At 47.1% G+C, this 21799-nt stretch overlaps 1 protein-coding gene across 11 annotated transcripts in view; it reads right to left on the bottom strand.

Annotated features, from left to right (window-relative positions):
• Window positions 1-2145: 2145 nt before the first annotated feature.
• NAV2 (neuron navigator 2) overlaps window positions 2146-21799 on the bottom strand; it is a 770363-nt gene continuing 750709 nt past the window's right edge. For all 11 annotated transcript variants that reach the window (XM_063608132.1, XM_063608133.1, XM_063608134.1 and 8 more), the window contains 6 exons: window positions 20253-20407; window positions 19938-20009; window positions 17935-18131; window positions 15952-16070; window positions 8938-9141; window positions 2146-5606 (listed from right to left, as the gene is read on the bottom strand). In XM_063608132.1, coding sequence (XP_063464202.1) covers window positions 5481-5606; window positions 8938-9141; window positions 15952-16070; window positions 17935-18131; window positions 19938-20009; window positions 20253-20407 — 873 coding nt within the window. In that variant the 3' untranslated portion in view covers window positions 2146-5480. The remainder of the gene's footprint in view (window positions 5607-8937; window positions 9142-15951; window positions 16071-17934; window positions 18132-19937; window positions 20010-20252; window positions 20408-21799) is intronic.

The raw sequence follows: 21799 nt of genomic DNA, 5'->3' as shown, positions 1-21799 counted from the left end.
CCTAAATTGGTATTCTTAAAAATTTAAAACTTCTGGCTGCATATAGATGTTCAACTGATTTTTATGTACTGACTTTGAAAACTTAGTTACCTTATTATTTCTAATAACTTACCGGCAAATTCTGTTGCATAATCTAAATACAAAGTGTTACCTGTGAATAAAGACTGTTGAATTTCTTCCTTTTCCAATCCTCATAATTTATTTTTCTTGTTTCTCTGTATTGACTAGGATCTCTACCACAGTATTCAGTGGTGGTAAGAGACATCTTTATCTGTTTCTTAATCTGCAAGGAAAAACATTTAACATTTTACCATTAAATATGATTTATATAGTTCTTGCTTTTAAATATTTTCTTCCTTGCAAATTTTATTTCAGACATGTTGACTACAGCTCTGTGGGAAACCCTGAGGCACAGTACTCAACAAGACATACCTGAACCCCTGATGCACAGAAACTGTTAGAAAATGTTCTGCTGTAAGCTGCCAAATTTGGGGTTAATTTGTTACACAGCAATAAAGAGCTAATGCAGAAGGGATGTGTAATCCTCCATCAAAGTCCAATCTAAGTTGATTGTAGCTTAGCGTAGCAGAAAAGGCATGGGTTTTGAATCAGATATACCAAGAATTCCATTTCTACTATGTATTAATTTAACATTACTCAGCCTCAGTTTTCTTAACTGTAAAATGGAGATAATTACACCTACCTCTTAGAGGTGCTGTAATTATATGTGATAGAGTGAAATTTTCTATACGTCTGGTACCCAGTGAGTACGTAAATGCAGTTCCTGTCCTTCCCTTTTTTTTTTTTTTTTTGACAGTCTCGCTCTGTTGCCCAGGCTGGAGTGCAGTGATGTGATTCTTGGCTCACTGCAACCTCCGCCTCCTTGGTTCAAGTGATTCTCGTGCCTCGGCCTCCTGAATAGCTGGGACTACAGGCACGTGCCACCACGCCTGGCTAATTTTTTGTATTTTTAGTAGAGACGGGCTTTCACCATGTTGCCCAGGATGGTCTCGAACTCCTGGGCTCAGGTAATCCACCTGCCTTGGCCTCCCAAAGTGTTGGGATTACAGGCGTGAGCCACCGCACCTGGCTCTTCCCTGCTCTTTAAAAAGCCATCTGTCCACCATCCCCTTTATGTATGCTGATCATATTTCCTAGGTAACCTCAGAATATATCATGGAGCAATGGGATAGAATGTTTGACATGGAATCTTGGAATTCAGGACATCTAGTCGTCAGACTTGTACTACCCCTTCTTTATTATTTTTTTGACAGGGATTAAAACTGCCTATGCTAAATATCCGGATTCTTCACCTCCTCCCTGGTTGGGCCACTGTTGTATGTTAAGAGTTAGACACTTCATGTTGTGAGCAGTTGAGCCAGCCATGTGGGATCAATTTCACTGTGAACCCACAGGACTCCAAACCATGCCTTTTTTGTTGTTGCTATTCAAAGTGAATGCTGAGATGTAAGGTCATCTCCCACGGCCTGTGTCTGCTATGGATGTGAGCTGCAATGTGGCAGGAGGCCCCCAAGATTAGAAGGCAGCCTGGCAAGCCAGGACGGTCAGAAGATGGGGCTGAAACTCCAACTCACTTCTTGGCTATAGGTTCCTTGGCACGTCATTTTCTCTGTTTTTTTTTTTTTTTTTTTTTTTTCCACTTGTAAAATGGGAGTAAGAATACCTCTCTGGCATCATTTTGCATTATACTGAGTATTTGGGAAAGCATTTGGAAATTAGTAGGTACTCAATACATTAAAAAAAATCCTTTTCATGCCAAGGGATTGACTTAGGGGGCTGGCTGGACACTGATGTTGCTTGCCACTCAATGTGTGGTCCAGGCACTAGAGCACTGGTATTGCCTAGGAGTTTGTTAGAAATTGAGGATCCACTAGATCCCTGGTGATTCATAAAGTCTGAGAGGATCTGAAATTCTACAGCTCTAACAAGCTCCACAGGAGTGGCAAGAAGACCTGAGAAACTGAGAAGATGTGGGATATTGATGGCATACTAGCCAAGATGGGTTTGCAAAGGTTTTGGGTTTTCCCTGCGTTTGCTGCATCCAGATAAGACTGACTTGCTCTTAGCATGAAATAAAACTCCTATGAGGACTTGCTCTAGCACAGACAAGCCAAACCACTAATCTGAATAAATAAGCATCAATTTTATTGAATCATGAATAATTTAAGACTGGTACAATCATCAGCTTTATTCTCTATGACATGGGGCATGATGTCCAGCAGATCATTGGCAAATCCAAAAACCTCATGACAAATGAAAATTAAATAGGTAGGAAGAGAGAGAGAGGAGGGGAGGAGGAAGGGAAGGGAGGATGGAAACATACCGTACACAAAATACTCAATTCCTAGTTTTCTCTTTAAAAATGGCTAGAAAAAATTCATCAAAATGCAGCACTTTAATCAATTATTTACAATTTCTATGTTACAATGAAAAAATGTACATCTTATAGAACATATTTCATAAACTGCTCCACTGGAAACAACTAGATCAAAACAGCAAACCTTCCATTTAATATCCACAAAGTTGGATTATTTTTCCTTTTTGAAGGAGATTCGCCACAATCAAATTTGAATACAGAGAATTTTGCAGTTTAAGCATCAAACAACAAAGTAAAAGTCCCCAAGATACAACAAAGATCTAGGCAAGTCTTGTTCCTGTCCCACTCCCACCCCACCCCTAATGAAACTTAAAAGGTATTCCCATTTCAATTATGGCCTGTATCATTCTTGGCAGTTTGGGAAGAGAACTTTTGGCTTCCATTGGTAACTCAACATAAATGTTGCATAGAATTTATATATTTCAAAATTGGCCTAACTGTAGAAAAGGCAAAATGGAAGCATTTCCGATAGAGCCCTAAATGAGTACAAAGTCACTTCGTAAAAGGTGAGTGACACTAAAGTAAAAATATGACCAAAATAAGAAATGTGCATATTAGACAACCCTGCTTCCTGAAACTTTAGGAAGGACACGGAGTTGTGAGTCACACAAGGGCTATGCTACTTGAAGTCAATGTTCACCAATCAGGCAGCACTAGGTACAGAAGTCTTGGTTCTGAACCTGGACCCAGTGGGAGGGAAGTCTGTGGGAAAGGGGAGAAGAGAATGACAAGAGAGGATCTCACATTAAAAAAAGGTTTCAAACAATATTGGCAGGTGTCTACTCACAAGGTGATTGGAAAACTGCCCACGAGGAGAAGTCAACTTTACCTCCTCCCAAATTCACAGTACGCGAGTGTAGTAGGGTCATTGCTGGGAGATAAATTGTCTGAGGAGGGCCACCCTTCAGGTTTACCAGAAATCTTAGGGTTTGGCCCCCCTGGTCACAGGCTAAATATATGGTTTAAAAGTTTTATTAAAAAGAAAAACAGAACAAGACACACTCACACCCAGATGACTAATGAAGGCTAAGCAGAATAGTCTGAGTTTGCTGAGATTAAAGCAGGGACAGTGTTGAAAAGTTTTCCTTTCACTAGTGGGACACATTCCCCTTTTCTTTTCAAAGAGGAAGAACATGGTGTCATCCAATGTGAAGTGAGCAGTTTCGGGTCAAACTCTTATGGTAAGAAACTAAAAAAAGATGCCAAGAGACAAACCTTCAGAAATAGAAGAAATGCAAAAGATGGAATAAAAACCCTGATCATTAAAACAGAGACACCTTCACTGGTGTCCAATAAGGATTCTCTTTACAAAACAGAAACAAAAAACTCAAAAATTTACCATACTTTGTAATGAAAATACCAGTATGTTGAAGACACAGCAGACTGGGTTTCTATTAGAACAAGTATCAGCAAGGTCATGTAGACTTGTAGAAACTTTTGCCTTCTCCTGCACCAGACAGATCATTGTCCAGTTGGGTTGTCAGCTGGAGACTGATAAGAACCTAAAAAATGGATCTTTTTTTTTTCTTTTTCCCATGGTCACGCATCCACACAAATGAGTCTTTTGGATGAGAAAAGTCACAGCAACTTGAGTTCTCCTAATGAATAGATGACTTTTTAGCCCTGTTTGTTTCAATGGGGAAAACAATGACAAAAAAACAAACCCCAGGCAGGCACGACACTTATGTAAAATGAACACAGTTAGTACAAAACGAGTAAGGCATCACTTTGGGAAGGTCAGCACCGAAGAGGTCAGGCAAGGCTCGTCCAGACGGGGCTTCTGGGAGGGAGTGACCCTCACCCTTATTGAGCTGCGTCATGTTGGTTCTGAGGAAAGTGCAAGTCTTTTGCAGGGTGACCGCATCACCCCACCGGAAGCTGGGGCGGGCACGCTGGAGGTGTTGGTGTGTGTTCTAAACCCTCGAGGACGAGAAGGGAAGGCAAGGTCCATGGCTCACCCACATGTCGAGGACCAGGTCCTCGTCCATTTTAAAGGACACAGATACCCCCAGCCCTAGCAGGAGGAGGCGAGTGTGTAGGACTGTGAGGATGGACAACTAAAAACCAAAACTGAGCAGGACCAAACCAAAACTCAACTCCTGCGGTTCTTACTTTCACCAAAGGATTGATTCTGACCAAGAGGGGAAGGGGGAAAAAAAATCTTCAAAAATCAATGCATCAGAAAGGAAGAAACTCAACCTCATTTTCAAAAGGTAATCTGTTCTCCAAAGTAGAACAAGTCTCACTATACACAGTGTTTGCAGAAAAAAAAAAAACCTGATTCATTCATATATCAGAAGGAAAGAGACACATGCTGTTCTGCACTGACAGCCACATCCACTCACTCACACTCTCACTCCGTCACTCACTCTCAAGGATATTAATCAGAGGCTGATGGACCTGAATGGGGTGGTTCGATTGGAACAGGCAAAATACCTCTCGGGTAAGGAAAGCACCATTTAAGAAACATGAAAGCACGGTTTATTTGCTCCTAAGGTTTCCCTGTGTCGTAGCTCTGTAGTGCGTTGAACGTGACCAAAGCAAGCACCCTGGTTAGCACCAGTTCTCCCTGTGGCCGGCTGTGTGGGAGGGTGGGTGGCATGGCTCTGAGACCCAGTCTGGAGGGTCTGTGCTGAGGGGAAGCCGTGCTTCTCTGTGTTTCCGACTTTGCTCCAGTCTCTTCTGTCTCTGGGAAGCTCATGGCAGGATGCTGTTTGGTTTCAGAGCTTCATGTGGGTTCTCTTTTTTTTTTTCTCTCTGTCTCTCTTTTCATTTCAACGGCGATGATCCTTTCCCGAGAAGTATCTTCAGTGTCTTAGGGAGGTCACAGCAACAAGGCAAAACAATAATTAAAGTACAACAGAAGGTAGTGCAGTTCTCGCTGTGGAAGGAAGCGGTCCGCAGGCAGCTGGCCCGGGATGCCTGCACCCAGGTCGAGGCTGAAGGACGAGGGGTCTCGGTGTTCCCGCAGCTCTAAGGCTGTGGCTGGGGGCTGGCTCAGGAAGTCATCTTCAGGGTGATGTGGGGGATGCAGGTGGAATGCGGTGAGGAGAAGAGGAGGGCGCTGGGCTCCGGGCCCCTGTCACAGAGTGGACTCCAAAGAGGAGTCCAAGATGTCATCGTGATGGCTGTTGCTGTTGGAGTCGCTGTCATAGCTCTGGGGGCTGGAGTAGTTGGCTGCCTCCTGCAGCCTCATCAGCATGTTCATCTAGGGGAAGAGTGGAGAAGCATGAGCCGCTTTCTGTCTAGTTGGCCGCCCACCCTGGACTCCTAGAAGGTCATGCCACCTCCTCCAGACTCACCTGGGATAACAGCCCACAGTGGAGGCAGTGGACAAGAACATGGACTTTGGGCCAGGCTTCTAGGGTTCAAATCCCAGCTTCACCAATTACTAGCTGCATGACTTTGAACACATTACTTAACCTCTTAATACTTGTTTCTTTACTGGTCAAATGTGAATAATAATAGTACCTGCCCTATAATGTTAAGGGTAGATTGAGTTAATATACGTAGAGCACTGAAAACAAAATGACGCTCTCTATACATATTTTATTTCTTTTTTATTTAGGAGGGGCACACCTTTCAGGCATAGCCCTTGGCCTGGATGAAGGTGTGGCTGAGCATCCCTGTTCCTGGAACTTGGCATCAGCATCACTGACATCGGAAGCACACGGACCCCCTCCCACTTCGACAAGCATCAAACCCATCTCTTCTCCTTGCTCTGGCCAGGTCAGACTGGAGCCAACTGTGCTGCAGCTCCTGTGGAAGCCTTGGCAGGGAGGTGAGGGGGAGCACCAGTTACAAGCAAAGCCTCCGAGTGCAAAGAGCCTTCGCTTATGATTCAGGAATCTCTGGGCAAGTTACCTAAGGTATCTGAGCCAGCAGTTCATCATCTGTGGAATGGGGAGAATGGCAACACTTCTCATAGGGTTGAAGTAGGGAATAAAATGATATAATGTGTATTAAACCCTTAGAAAAGGGGCTGGCCTGGCATATAGTAAGTGCTTAATAAATGTCATCTGTTGTCATCATCATCTAACTTAAAAGAGTTTAGCGACAGTGTTCTTGAATCTGCCTTTGTTTACATACTACGGGTCACATGTTTGGGAGTGGGGAGAGGGAATAAAAACTACTTTTATTTATAACTGTAAATTGTGTGTATGTATTTTATATTTTATATAGGAAGTAAGTCAGGAATATGGGGCCTCTCTGAGCTAAGGCCAAGATGTGGTGCAGCTGGGCATACAATCCAGCTGCCCCTCAGGATGCTTTGCAGAGTCTACCCAGATGCACCAGGCTGCAGAAGCACCATCATCTGGTGTCCATCTGCACAGCCATAACTAGGGAAGAGGCAGAGCTGAAGTATAATGGACAATCCTTGGCAACTGGGATTACTTATTCACTCATTAAACACTCCCAGTATGTCCACAGTATATGGTTCTGGAACAAAAGCAAGTAAATTCTGTTTTCATGAAAGTCTCAGTCTCATGAGTGAGAAGCATTAATACATAAGAGAGCTATGATAATAGAGACACATGGCCCTGGGTAGAAAGGGCAGAACTGAGGAGAAATACCAAATATCTAACTTGGTAATGGAAGTGGCTGGACTGGCACAGCTCACTTCTGGGGGCCTGGGGTTGGAAGGAGAAATCTGTTTCTGCATTTCCAAGAATCCTGGGTCTTACCTACACACCTTCTGTGTCCAACCAGTGATACAAATGTTACTGGCTCAGAAAAGATTGTTTAGGGATGGGCTGGCCATTCTTTCCTCTAAATATACTAAATTCTATTTTCTATGTAAGTTAAGACCTCATGAGTTTGCCCCTGCAAAAATACCTCCATGACTTTGGCTTTCAGCAATGGTTAACGTTGCAAACGGCTGTTTAAAGTATGCTTCTTTCCTTTGTAAGACTACTGTTATAAATATTGCAAACTAGGTTGTACATGGCAACACAAATAATAAATCCTTAAAAAATACAGTTCCCACTGCAATCTTCAACAGAACCACAGCTACATCCCACCAAACAGTAGGATAGCAACCTGAATCGCCTGTTAATATTATTATTTTTTTAATCTAGGGACTTAATTAGCTGCTAGGAATAGAACAGTAAATCAGTTGTCTTTTAATCCTGCTACATCTCTTATAATATTTTCTTTCATTAGGTAATGTAAATAATATTCTCTGTTATGTTTTCTTTTTGCTATGCCTGCCAAGAAAGCTTGGGGCTAAATTTAAGGCATGATAATAGTCCTTTAACCATGGGAGGTTTTGGTATATTTGCTTCCTTTTTATTTTACTGGGCTTTTGATTTGTTAGGTCTAATTTAGTAGTGTGACTCTGTGTGGGTCTTATATTGGTAGAGTACTACAGTCGATTAGAAATACTACTGTTATTGGCCCGGGTGTTTCTTTTGTTTGTTTGTTTGAGACAAGGTTTGGTTCTATCAACCAGGCTGGAGTGCAGTGGCACAATCTTGGCTCACTGCAAACTCTGCCTCCTAGGCTCAAGTCCTCCTCCCACCTCAGCCTCCTGAGTAGCTGGGACTATAGGCGTGTGCCACCATGCCCAGTTAATTTTTGTATTTTTTGTAGAGAAGAGGTTTTGTTACGTTGCCCAGTTACCTGCCCACCAAAAGTGCTGGGACTACAGGCATGAGCCACCACACCCAGCCCGGGTGCTTCTTCTTTTTTTTTTTTTTTTTTTGAGACAGAGTCTTGCTCTGTTGCCCAGGCTGGAGTGCAGTGGCGCGATCTCATCTCACTGCAAGCTCCACCTCCCAGGTTCACGCCATTCTCCTGCCTCAGCCTCCCGAGTAGCTGGGACTACAGGTGGCCGCCACCACGCCCAGCTAAATTTTTATATTTTTAGTAGAGACGGTGTTTCACCGTGTTAGCCAGGATGTCTCGATCTCCTGACCTCGATCCACCCGCCTTGGCCTCTCAAAGTGCTGGGATTACAGGTGTGAGCCACCCCAGCCTGGGTGCTTCTTAAAGGGCCTTTATTGTTTTAGCAACAGCCGAATAAATAAGAAGCTTAAGCAGTGTGAAAGACTTAGCTCATCTCAATGGCCATGGGACTCATATTCAGGCCTCCTCCCCTCTGTGAGTCCCTCCTGCCCTCAAACCTCTCCCTGTTTACCCTATCATTTGCCTTGGGCTTCTGGTCCTTAGCAATCTCTTCCTCTGCTCTGCTATTGGTAGGAGAGATCAAAGTAATAGGATAGTAGGTAATAGAGGTGGCATCCCAAATCAGAGGGCAAAGTGTTGTATAGAGACAGTAGGTATAAGAACATTTAAGGGGAAAAATCAATTCTTAATCTTTTATCTAATACCAGAAAAAAATTTCAGAGGAGAAGTTTTTAGTGAAAAACTAAAACCATGGAAGAAAATATTGGCAAAAATGGCCCAGTCATTTGGGTCCAGCCTTCCAAAGCGAGGCTGGATTTAGTCACCTTTGTATTTCCAGAGGCTCTGCATCATACCCAACACACAGTAAGTGCTAAAGGAATGCTGAGCTGCTCTGGTGGCTGAGGACTCACCAGCGGGTCACCTTCAGCATCACTGGGGGGCATCTGCTTGCTTGTCGATCCCTCTCGAGGCATGGAGTAGCCGTCGAAGCCGACATCCTCAGGCCGTAACTGCAGCAGGGGAGGCCACTCGTGCTGTTGTGGGCTGGCTGCCCATGGATATGTGTCCATCACCCACTTGGCAGGATCCTCCCAGGGGGCGCGCCTTCCATAGAGCTGAAAACAGGCAAAGAAGGAACAGTCTGGAAGTGGCCCACATCTCTCTTGTAGCCCCAGTTTTGCGGCTTTCTGAAAAACTCCCCAAATCCAGCATCATGCCTTCCCTGTTGGAGTAATTCCACTTCTATTCCATGCTCAGGAAGTCATCCAAGATGCAGACAGTTCGAGGTGCTAAGGCTGAAGGCAGCATGACCCAGTGGTCTAGAATACAGGCTTTGGAGTCAGGCTGATCTAGGTTCATGTCTCAGCTCTGCCACTGACTCACCGTGTGACCCTAAACTCTGAGCCTTGATAATCCAATGTGAAAAACTGGCTGTGGGGGAAAAACAATGACCTGATTTGAAGCATTTGCCAACATCCATGGTACAATCCCACCATGACTGATTTCAAACCACTGACATGATGTCACTGGATGTGGAGTTGGAAAAAGGTGCTATCAGTTTTCAAGAGCCAGCTCTAGTACTCCATTTGGTGCATCTACCCAAAGAATACTGCCTACATACCTTGGGTTCTGGGCACCAACACTGCAGGCAGAGGTCACAATGGCCCTGGCTCAATATTTACTTTGATTTTGTATTGAGACAAGGTTTTGCAATGTTGCTCAGGCTGGAGTATAGTGGCATGATCATGCTCCCTGTGGCCTCCATCTCCCGGGCTCAAGTGATGCTCCTGCCTCAGCCTCCCAAGTAGCTGAGACTACTTGTGTGCCACCATGTCTGGCTAATTTTTAAAACATTTTTTTTAAGAGATGGGATCTCTCTATATTGCCCAGGCTGGTCTCGAACTTCTGGGCTCAAACAATCCTCGTGCCTTGGTCTCCCAAATGTCTGGGATTATAGGTGTGAGCCACTGTGCTGGGCTGGTCCTGGCTCAATAAAACCCCGTTTCTTGAAAGGGGTCTGACTCTTACAGCCCCTATATAGAAGTGCTACTCCTTTTCAAAACAGCAAATTGCTAACAGAGGTTGCACATAGGCAGTGAAATTATAAGGGCTTCTCTCTTGTCATGTATTTCTCAAAATTCCATAATAGCTAATTGGCTCTTAAAACAGTAAACTATATTATCACTTAATTTTATGGTAAGATCAACACCATGCCTCCAAGCTCCTTTTCTTAAGCCTCAATTATCTAATGGTAAAATGATTTTAGTGACCATTACTAGCAATTTCAAGAAATACATACATTCTCTGAAGAACAGAAACCTAGACTGGCCCAACACGAGGCTCTGTATATTACACAGCTAGGTATAGGCTTTATATTTTTCTCCTTTAACACCACCACATCTTCCAGCTGACTTTGTGCCAGGTACCGTGAGAAATGCTTTACGAATACCTTGCTTAACCACCGTGCAACTCCAAGAGGAAGTACTAATACCCGTGATTTACAGATGAGGAAATAGGCCCAGGGAGGAGAGAAGCCAGAATTGGAAACTAAGTATGTTCAATTCCACGGCCCACTAGTTTGGCCCACTTGGTCCATGTGGCAGGACATGCTCACAGCCAGGGCAGTGTCACCTGTAGTTCTGCAGAGAGGACTCTGCAGGGGGCCTTAGGGCACAGAGACTAAAGAGTCCTGTGGGCCACCACGGCTGCAGTGTGTCTCTAGGGTGGCCACGGCTGTCTGTCTGTCTGTCTGCTCCCCCTGCCCTCCCGCGAATCCTGCCGTGGAGAGGGTACAGAGAGCAAGGTGCTGACAACAGTGCGAAGCTGAGCTCTGAACCAACAAAACCACGTCTTTCCAAGGGGAAGGAGCTGGGGCCACCTAGCCCCACCCCCTCATTTACCAGATGGGCCAATCAAGGCCTGAAGAGCAGAGCCCGCTAAGAAAGGCTGTCAGGCAGAGCCTGATTTGAACCTAGAACCTCAGCTTCCTTTGCCAGGCCTTTTTCCTCTCCACCCCTCCTGACTGACACCACCTTGAACAACTCTGAGTCATGTGAGCCACGTGACTCAGCCAGACCCGGAGCAGGGAGATGCGGAGCAGGCTGTTGGCCAGATATCAGTGTGACAGCCTGCTGGGCTCATTGTCCCTGCCAGCAGTGCCCATACTCCCATGACTGTCTGTGCCATCTGGGACCTCTAGCTATGATTTCTGTCAGGGAAGCTGCCCACCCTGCCCCTTCTCAGATGGGCCCATCTCTCTGTATTCGTGGCTATCACCCCCTCTGCTTAAGTCATGCAGCCTCCTATGACTCATTGCCTTCCCAGACACCAGCACTCCTCCCGTCCTGCGCTCTGGCCCAGTCTGTTGCTAAGTCTTCCTTAACCTGGGGCAGGAGTGAGTCTCAGGCCTAGGAGCTCAGTCTGGCATTTGAAAAGCAATTATTGTGTGAGCAGGAAGGAATCGTGTGAGGGGCATGAGTTTGTGTGTATGTGGGCATGTGTCTCAGGGCAGAAGAGAATGCAAAAGTGGGATATTTGGAGCAGAAGAAGGCTGCTCCACATTAGAACCATTTGTGCAATTTTGAGAAGTTTCTCCCTCTGAGGTCTTTCCCTGTGGAAACTGGGCTGCATTTCCCAAGCCAGACCTCACATGAGGCTGAACCAAACCCTCACAGCTACTGCTTCTGTGACAGCTACTGCTTCTGTCTCCACTCTACAGCCTGGATGAGGACATGCTCAGGGCTGCAGAATCACAGAGGCTAGAACTCCTGGAGCTGAACATGTCCTCAGAGATTATCTGGCACCATGGTTTTCAAACATTTGCTCTTCATCTCTGGTCCTCAACTGAGTAGACTGGGGAACTTTTGGGCTTCATAGAAACCAGCCTGAAAAAACACTCTTCCAGTCCAAACTTGTCAATTTATAGATGGAGAACCCAAGGCCAAGAGACGGGAGACCTGTCTGGGGTCTCAGAGCAGGCTGGATAATCCGATAAATGGCCCCACACTCACTCTGCACTGTTCCTGTTCCCTGCAGGCACCAAGCCTGCCCTGGGCACGAGAAAGGTCTTTTGAGTTACCCTGCAGACTTTAGACACTTTGGCAAGTGTTTCCAATGACAGCTCCAAAGGGAAGCAGGGCTCAGGACTGAGTCATAAGACAAATGCGCATTAGGTACAAGTTAACATCATCTGCAGGAACAGAAAATATTTTTACAAGCCTCCTCACTTGTCACTGGACATGTTCAAGTCTGGGTGATGAATGGCTGGGTAAGTACTGTGGTAAGCAAAGGAAACATCATAAAGCTCCTCAGCTCCACTGCAGGCCCCGAGGGCAGCAGCAGAGACATCTGGACAGACAGACACAGAGGGGAGGACATTCACTTTCCCTAAGGCAGGAGAAGGAAACTGGCATCCCCACTGGGTCAGGAAAAATGGGAGCAGGACAACAGGGAGCTGAGACATTGAAAACTAAAACCTGGGCCACTGTGAGCCTTCTGACTGTGGGATGCAGGGGGCTCCTGGGAGGGTGTGCACATCACAGAAGGATGCATCGGCTGCACATTCAGGAAGGTCCTCCAAGCAGTTCCACAAGTGCATCTGCACATACACGCCCTTGCAGTGCTACCTTATGCTCACTAGAGGGCGATATCATGTTTCCTCCTGGCATGGGTGTACCTGTGGGAGGGGCTACCTGGAAGCCATCCTCATCCCCTGATGACAGCAGGTCTCCTTACATTCCCACCAAATCCATACTACCATGGGCAGCCCTCCATCCCAGCTCCTGGTGCACGGTAGCCCTGTCAGAACCCATTCTAGGGACTCCACCTGTTCTCAGCCTAGAACCTCACTCTGAACTGCAATGTGCTCACTTCATGGCCACTTACCCGGGTTAGGTGAGGGGCAGGTGACCCTAGAGTAGGTGTGGACTCAAAGTAACACAAAGGAGAGTAGGGAATTTTAATTTTTTAAAAATAAAGGAATCCTTTTGTCAAATGAAATCACAGGGAGAACTCCACTCTATAAAATTCAGTATTTGGTTCCCCAAGCCACCTGTGGCTTCTCAGTGGAGTGATGGGTGTCCTCAGGATAGCCTGAAAATAACAGAAGTAGCCAAGGGGCCAGCTAGTCCTGGGCACCAACACGCACTCCACCATACCCTGCTGAGTGGACATGGTACGGGGCAAGAACGTCCGTGAGCCTCAGTTTCCTCATCTGTTAAGAGACTCACTGGGCTGTCAGAACTAAATGAGATCATGCACGTCGGGCCCCTAATGGTGCCTGGCAAGTAGCAGGCCCTCAAAAAACATCACCAAATGTTCCTTCAAAACCAGAGGCATGAAGAACACAGCAAGCTTCCCCAGGAATCCGCAGAGTCTATACAGTCTCCTGGGCTGATCAGGATGGCGAGGTCACAAGTTTGGGGCATAGTGACTCACTTTTGAGCCACTTAGTGGGATGCAAACTCTGGCCGCCTCCCTTTGCAGCTCCACACTCTTGAAAGACTAACCTTCAAATGACCTCTAAGCACAAAGCAGTGATGACTTTTCCTGCCTCACACTGAACTAGTGAGTCTTGAGATTGAAGCATGTCTCTGCTCTCTGCCCCAGATGGCTGGGGCCTCACTTTCCCATGGTGGGAAGGACGCCCAATGATCCTCTATGATCAGCTCCATCAGCAACCTCTCCTAGGTGGGAAGGGGAGTTCCTTTCCAGCCATGCCCAGAAAGCCTTCCTTTAGGTTCAGGTCCAAAGGAGCAGGGCCTTGGCACCGCCAACCACTGTTAACCAGTGAGGGGCTTGCTCAAGTGCAGCGCAAGGCTGGAGCACAGACAGGCTCCCTGCTTCCTGGTTAATGCCTTCCAGGGCAGGGGAGGCCTTTATTCAGCAGAGCCCGTGAGTTCTTCCCAGTGACTCTGAGGTTCACTCCCCTTCCTACACCAGAAGACCACATTTAGAGCAAAGATGAAGCAAATGGGAGAAGGTGAGGTGGAATCAGGGGCAAACAGTCCACCTCATCTGCCTGCAATTCTCTTTGCTTTTCTTAAGCAGCTTGGGTTTCCCAGAGGTGCTGGGCATATCACACTCCCTGGAAGCCATCAATGAGAACAGAGGAGAGAGCCTTCTGAAATGAGACAGACTGCAAGAATCCAGCAGGTAGGAGATGCTTCCACTGGTCCCAAAATAGGAATGACTGAGTGGTTGTTTGGGTCTGTGGTCTTAACAAAACCATTTGATTAAGGACTAAATTATGGTCAATTTATCCACGCCAGTGACTTTACCTACCTAGGGAGGTTCCACTGCAAAGATCTAAAATCATTCATACCTTCTTGTATGAAAGCAACAGTTGATAGAGCTCTGCTAACCAATGATTTTAGGCTGGCCAAAAGTTGCCTAATTTCTTGCTTTTTTCCTGCTTTCACAATACACTTTATTAAATATGCTGACTTGAATTTGCAATGTGCATGCTCCAGTTTAGTGAAATACATCACAAGAGGCAAAATACTTTCCTTTTCAAGCTCTCTTTGTCCTGAATGCCTCTGAAGACCATCATTGCTGCTATAAATCATAGATAGAAAATAGTTGAATACTCCTCAGTTCAGCCCTATACAGAAATGACAAACACTGACTGCAGCCATTAACTTGCATTTGTCACACACGTGCCTGTGGGTGCACACCAGTCCCTGCACCCTCCACAGGCCTATGATAGCATCTTGTGTCTCCCACTGTCCAGTACCAAGGAAACAAAGAAACTCTTGGAAACCTGGCTACCAAACTGGTTTCTGGATTATTCAGCCACATGTGATGTCTGCTGATTACTCACTGTGAGTGTTAAAAGCCTACAGAACTTCTTAGGCTGCCTCCAGGCTCAACAATAAAACTATCCCAAGTTCCAAATTAATGGTAAGCTTCCAGTTAAACCCTGGGTCAAGTGAGAAGTAAAGAATTTTTGCTTTCCGGGCTGGGCACAGTGGCTCATGCCTGTAATCCCAGTACTTTGGGAGGCCAAGGTGGGTGAATTGCTTGAGGCCAGAAGTTCAAGAGCAGCCTGGCCAACATGGTGAAACACCGTATCTACTAAAATTCAAAAAAAAAAAAAAAAAAAGCCAGGTGTGGTAGCACACGCCTGTAATCCCAGCTACTTGGGAGGCTGAGGCACGAGAACTGCTTGAACCCAGGAGGTGGAGGTTGCAGTGAGCTGAGATTGTGCCACTGTACTCCAGTCTGGGTGACAGAACAAGACTCTGTCTAAAAAAAAATAAAAAGAATTTGTGCTTTCCAACTGCTGCCAGGCAGGAGGAACTGGCAGCCTTATGGGCCCCAAAGTTCCTAAGAGGGTAGGGGTGCTGATGTCAGGGAAAGAATGCCACCAGCCTCAGGGCTAAGAACCTGGGATTTGACCCAGAAGGCATGGATTCAAATCCCAGACCTTTCAAGCTTCCCTTTTATAAACTTAAGCACATAATTTGTTCTCTTTGAGCCTCATTTTTTCTCTTAAAAATGGAGTAAAAAACCAAATTTCTGTCCAAGTTCCAGGACTAATCCAAGGCTTAACCCAAAAGGCAGATAGGAGAATATTTTGCAAACTGTGAAGTATACACATGTGTGTGGTTCTACTTCTCAGGCACTCGCGATGCTGAGCACTTTCATTTCATCCTTGCAACAAACTCTTTGTGGCAGAATATCAATGAGGGCTCTGAGGCACAGAAAGGCTAACCAGCTGGCCTGGGGTCACAATGCTAATGGGTGGTAGAGCCAGGACTTGCAGCCAGGTGTGTCCCTACACTGCACTATACTGATGAACTCCCAGGTGAGGGGTTGTCACCCCATGTCAGTCAGATTCCTGGAGGAGGAGATAAAGACAACTCATCTGGTCACCAGAACAGTCCCCCTCAGCTTCAAGGAAGCCAGCAGGGGTGTCTTCTCACCTGGAGTCCTTCTCTGACGGCTTCCAGGAGATAGGGGATAATGGAATAGTTCCACAAGTCGGTGAACCACACTCTTGAGCCGTCCACATCGATGGGGCATGACAGGAAGAGCCGGGGGCCTGGAGACCACAGTGAAAATACATTAGCACTCAAATGGGCATGGGTGATGGGGCATCAGGTGAAGCCATGGTCCGAGCACCCTTCACAGGAGGGACCCTAGACGTTCTGAGGGATGGCAGGGCTGAGGCCTGAACGCAGGTATACTAGCCCTGGATGGTGGCCACAGAGAAGGACACTCTGATCCCTGATTCCACCTGGGGGGTCTCCCTCCTCCAGAAAAGGCTTTATGGGGAAGATGCTCACTGTGGCATCACTAATCTTGATTTTTAAAAATGGAAGCCCATGCGCGGTGGCTCACGCCTGTAATCCCAGCACTTTGGGAGGCTGAGGCGGGTGGATCACGAGGTCAGGAGATCAAGACCATCCTGGCTAACACGGTGAAACACCGTCTCTACTAAAAATACAAAAAAAAAAACTAGCCAGGCGTGGTGGTGGGTGCCTGTAGTCCCAGCTACTCGGGAGGCTGAGGCAGGAGAATGGCGTGAACCTGGGAGGCAGAGCTTGCAGTGAGCCGAGATTGCGCCACTGCACTCCAGCCTGGGCAACAGAGCGAGACTCCATCCAAAAAAAAAAAAAATGGAAGCCCATGACTGCAAGTCCAAAAGAACAGAAACAGTTAAGCAAATGAGAGTACATCTACATTTGATAATGTTGTAGCCTTTAAAAATAATTTTTAAAACTGAGTAATTGGCTGGGCACAGTGGCTCACACCTGTAATCCCAGCACTTTGGGAGGCCGAGGCCGGTGGAACACCTGAGGTCAGGAGTTCGAGATCAGCCTAGCCAACATGAAGAAACCCCTTCTCTACTAAAAAATACAAAAAAATTAGCTGGGTGTGGTGGTGGGCACCTGTAATCCCAGCTACTTGGGAGGCTGAGGCAGAAGAATCACTTGAACCCGGGAGGCAGAGGTTGCAGTGAGCCAAGATCACACCATTGCACTCCAGCCTGGGCAACAAGAGCAAAACTCTGTCTCAAAAAACAAAAACAAAAAAAAACAACAACTGAGTAGCAACAGAGAATGCTCATGAGATAGTGCTAAATGAAAAAGGATTTTTTTTTTTTTTTGGAGTCTCACTCTGTTCCCCAGGCTGGAGTGCAATGGCGCAATCTCGGCTCACTGCAGCCTCCGCCTCCTGGGTTCAAGCGATTCTCCTGCCTCAGCCTCCTGAGTAGCTGGGATTACAGGTGCATGCCACCACACCCAGCTAATTTTTTGTATTTTTAGTAGAGACGGGGTTTCACCATGTTGGCCAGGCTGGTTTCAAACTCTTAATTTGAGGTGATCCATCTGCCTTGGCCTCCCAAAGTGCTGAGATTACAGGCATGAGCCACCATGCCTGGCCAAAAGGAACATGTTATATGTATGCTATGATTGCCACTTCATAAAGCATATATATATATATATATATATATATATATATATATATGCTTTTATATATACACACATATGAACAAGGACAGAAAAAATAAGCTCAAATTAAAATTATGTCAAGATGGTGGGGTGGTTAGTGATTTTTTTCTCTGTTCTAAATGTCCAGCTTTCAGAAATGCTGATAAAATTTTATTTTTCAAGCAAAGCCAATCCCAGAGTGTAGCTTCAGCTTGGGGGAACCTTGAGGTGGGAGCTCTTTAGTGAGCCAGCAGTTTCTACATTGGGCCAGGCTGGACACATCTCTCTTCTGCAGACCACTAGCAATTTGGGGTCTACCTGGTCTGTGACTGTCCCTCTGCCCCCCTTTCTATCTTTATGGGCAGTCCAGCTTCTGCTGACTGTGCCTGCAAAGTGCTGTCCTGGCCAGGGCCCAGAGGATGGGCACCTGAGGATGCCAGCCCGCCCCCCTGACCCCAGTCTCCCACCCACCGATGGTGACGTCCGAGGAACTGTGAGCCTCCAGGAAGCGGTTGAGGTGATGCCAGACCTTGGGAATCCAGTCAATGATTTTTACCAGCTCCATATTGCGCACCCGCCCACTGATCTCTGTTTCCATGAGCTTCCTCCTCAGGAATCGGCCAAGGAAACCCTTCACAGGCTCCGTGTGGTTGGCACAAAGCACCCATCTGGAGGAAGTCAGAAACACTTTTGAAGCTGATGATGGTGATCCAAATGGTGGCTGACCTCAGGAACCAAAGCACGTTAGAAACAGAAGGTGTATATGCTAATGCAACAAATTGGATTAGCTATGCACTGAACACTGTTCTAAACATTGTAACTATGTATTAACTCACAGTTCCTGATACCAACCCTCTAACATAGATATTATCTCCACCTCCGTTTTACAGACAGAAATGCTGAGGAACAGACAGGTCATGTAACTTTTCCAGGATCAAACAGCTAGTTAATCGAAGAACTAAGATGAGAACCAAGAAGCCTGGCTCCAGAGGCTAGGCTCTAACCACTGAGATAAACTGCCTCTTGTGCTTGATGTCAGGCCCGGTGCTAGGCTATGGAACTATCACTATGACTAAGACACAGTCCTGGTTCCCAGGAGCTCACAGTCTGGTGGAGGAGGCAGACAGGCAAAGAAAGAAATGAAATATGATGAAGCCTAAGGGAATCAGGGAAGGGTCCCCAGAGGAGGGGATGTCTGGGCTGAGACTGGACAGATAATGGGCAGCAACATAAGGAAAGGCAGGAGCAGTTGTTGGGGTCAGGAGTGGGGTGATGCTGCAGCCTTTGCAAAGGCATGGGAAATAGCGTGGATGTTTGGGGAAACTACCAGAGGTTTAGTGTAACTGAAGTTCATACTTGACCTGCCAACCCATGGAGTCTGGATTTCATCCTGCAGGCCACAGGGAGCTGGAGCTACTGAAGGACTTTAAGCACAAGAGTTCTATGGTCAGATGTGTACTCTAGAATGCTCACTCTGGTCTGGCTGCCACAGTGCAGAGGATTGGCTACAGAGTGCAGGGGGAAATCTGCAAGCAGACGTACCGGCTAGGTGATGGCAATGGTGTGCTGGGTGATGATGGGGCAGTGATAGGGGGAAAGAGGAGGACGATGGACTTGAGGGATAATTAGGGGAAAGCATGAATAAGACCAGGACAGCCTAAATGCAGAGGTGAGCCATGCTCTCAGTGTGCTGGAGGAGTCAACATTTCTCTGGTAATTACATTCAGACCCACTTTCAATAGATCTCCCTCAGAGATGCCCATAGAATGGCCAGTGGAAATGAGCCGGGGGTCCTAGCCCAGGAGACAGCTTCACATCCACCTCTAAGGGCCCAGGCAGGAGAGGCGGAGTCAACTGAGATTCAATATGGGGCAAGGGGTGTTTGGTGATGTCAATCAGGCAGCAATGCAATCTAGCACAATCGAGGTGAACAGCCCCTCCCACATCCTGGCCATGAGAGAGCACTAGCGTGGTGCTGTGACAGCGGGGCAGGGAAGACAAGCTGGTAGGGAGTCACAGCAGCTGGGACTCGAGGGCCCACAGACCCAGCTAGGTGGGGACATTTTAGGTAAAAGCTGTCATTGCTCATGTTCACTTGGGACAGAGAGATGCCACTGGAAACAAGCAGGGCAGCAGGGTCACCTGCAGTCCCTTCCAGAGCTGCCCCCTTGACCCTGTGACAGCAGGACTCAGAGGCAGAGACTTGATTGCAAGTTCCACTCTGCCACTGACCAGTGTGTGACCTCACCCAAGTCACTTAAGTCTCTGGGCCTTAGTTTCCCCATTTGTAAACTGAGAGTGGTGAATGTAATTACTTGAGGCTGAAGTTAAAATTAAATGGATTAAGCTGAGAAAAATGCTTAACGATACCTAGCATACAACACATACTCAACACAGGCATCTCTACCCGCCCCTTCTTGCTTTCCTTCTTTGTGATTCCATTGTTTAACTGGACAAGGGAAGGGAAAACTGACCTGAAGTTATGGTGAAGCTGCAGGTTGGGAGTCGAAGAGGTAGCCTGGTTCATTGTGCCAATTATGTAAGGGCTGCGGATAAAATAAAGGAAAAGAAAGCTGTGAGTCCAAGCCAAGCTAGAGAACAAGGTGGTCACAGAGGCCCATGGCCCTGTGCTTCCAGGCCAGTGGACAGCTGGCTGCCTCCCACTTCCAACCCTATGCGTGTGCACAGCTTCACTCCTACACCGGCCCCGGGCCACCTGTGTGCACAGTGCCCCATCAGCTGGCAGCACTCTCTCCCGGGGGGCTATGAGGTCCAGAACCAGCCTTTACCATTTGTGGTACTTGCAGTTGAGCAGCCCATTGAAGATCTCGCCCAGAGAGCTCACGTGGTGTAGGTTGTCCAGGATGATGACGAGGGGCATGTCCACAGCATTGTTCTCACTGTTGCACTGGTCAGCAAGGTTGGACAGGTACTGGCGCAATTCCTATGGTGGCCAGGAAGGCCGAAGGAGAACAAGTTGGTGAATGCACTCAGTGAAGACACACCGCTCAGGGCCTTTGCCTCACCCAAGCCAGTGGAGGCAGAAAGGCCCTTCATGATTCTGCACTGTAAACACATTCTGGGTGCCTGCCTATTACAGGGCACTGGCTTGGTGCTCAGGGGATGCAGAGTGGGCATGGGATGAGTTAGGACTGGGTCCTGACTTCCAGTATTCACCTGATGAGTGAAAACCTTGAGCCTGGGGTAAAAGCACAGCACTGTGCTCTGTATGTATGTAGCCTGAGAGCTACATACACAGAAGCCCTCTACACATCAGAGCAGCAGAGGAGCCAGACACACACTTCAGTCATGCTGAGTAGTGCTGTGGCAGACACAACACACAGCATTGGGGAGACAAGTCAATATGCACCGGGCTTGGGGAAGTCCTGCTGAAAGGGCAAGCTTTGTATTTAACCTTGGAGAATGGGTGGGGCACTGGCTCAGCAGGGACTAGAACACAGCCCTGCATGCCTGGGGTAAGGGATGCATGTCATAAATGGAAGAGGAAGAATAATGGTGCATCAGTGGAAAAGGCTGAAACGGCAAGGTAAGGAGCTGGCAGAGAACCTAGGATGGCTGCCTGCCATTACTGTCATAATGATAGCTGGCATCACTTAGAGTCAGGCAGGGCTTTAAGGGCCTTACGCACAGGAACTTCTGTAGTCCCACAATAACCTAGAAGGCGAGTACTATGATTACGTCCATTTTACAGAAGAAGAAGCTGAGGCATGGTATGATAAGGTGCCTGGCCTGAGAGTGCACAACGGGTAAGCAGCGGGCATGGGTCAGACCTGGGTGCCTGCCCCAGTCTGTGTCTTCACCACACTGGCCTGTCTTAGATGCTAGCCTGCTTGCTCAGGGGGTAACACCTTCTCCATCTCCTACCAGCACCCACCCACCCTGGGCCTCCATTTTAAGTCAAAATATGTCTTGTTAGCAGTAGAAAAAGCACACCTTTTAAAGTGGCTAGTTCTCTTAGTCCCTCTTCACCGTGATCTCTGGGCCCCAGGCACGTGGCTCCCCATGCCTGCGGAGCCTTCACTTACTGGTCCCAGGAGAAGTTCCCTAACTCACACAAAGGCTCTCAACAGAAGAGCTCTGGGTACTTCTCTCTTGTCCTGCACCTACATCAAGTTACTTGGGGAACTTGTAGATGGTGCAGATACCCAGCCTCAAACAACCTAGTGAAATAGATCATCAAGAAGTGAGGTCTAGGAACCTGTATCTTCAAGCACACTAGGTGATCCTTAAGGCGAAGGAGTCATTTCCAATCTGCCTTTGATTCTCTGGCCCCTTTGCATAGGGCCAGATAGAGTGAATTATCCATCAATGCTCA

This window comes from Pan paniscus, chromosome 9 (genome assembly GCF_029289425.2).
Source record: "Pan paniscus chromosome 9, NHGRI_mPanPan1-v2.0_pri, whole genome shotgun sequence".
Taxonomy (NCBI): domain Eukaryota; kingdom Metazoa; phylum Chordata; class Mammalia; order Primates; family Hominidae; genus Pan; species Pan paniscus.
This window is presented reverse-complemented; position numbering and strand designations above follow the sequence as displayed.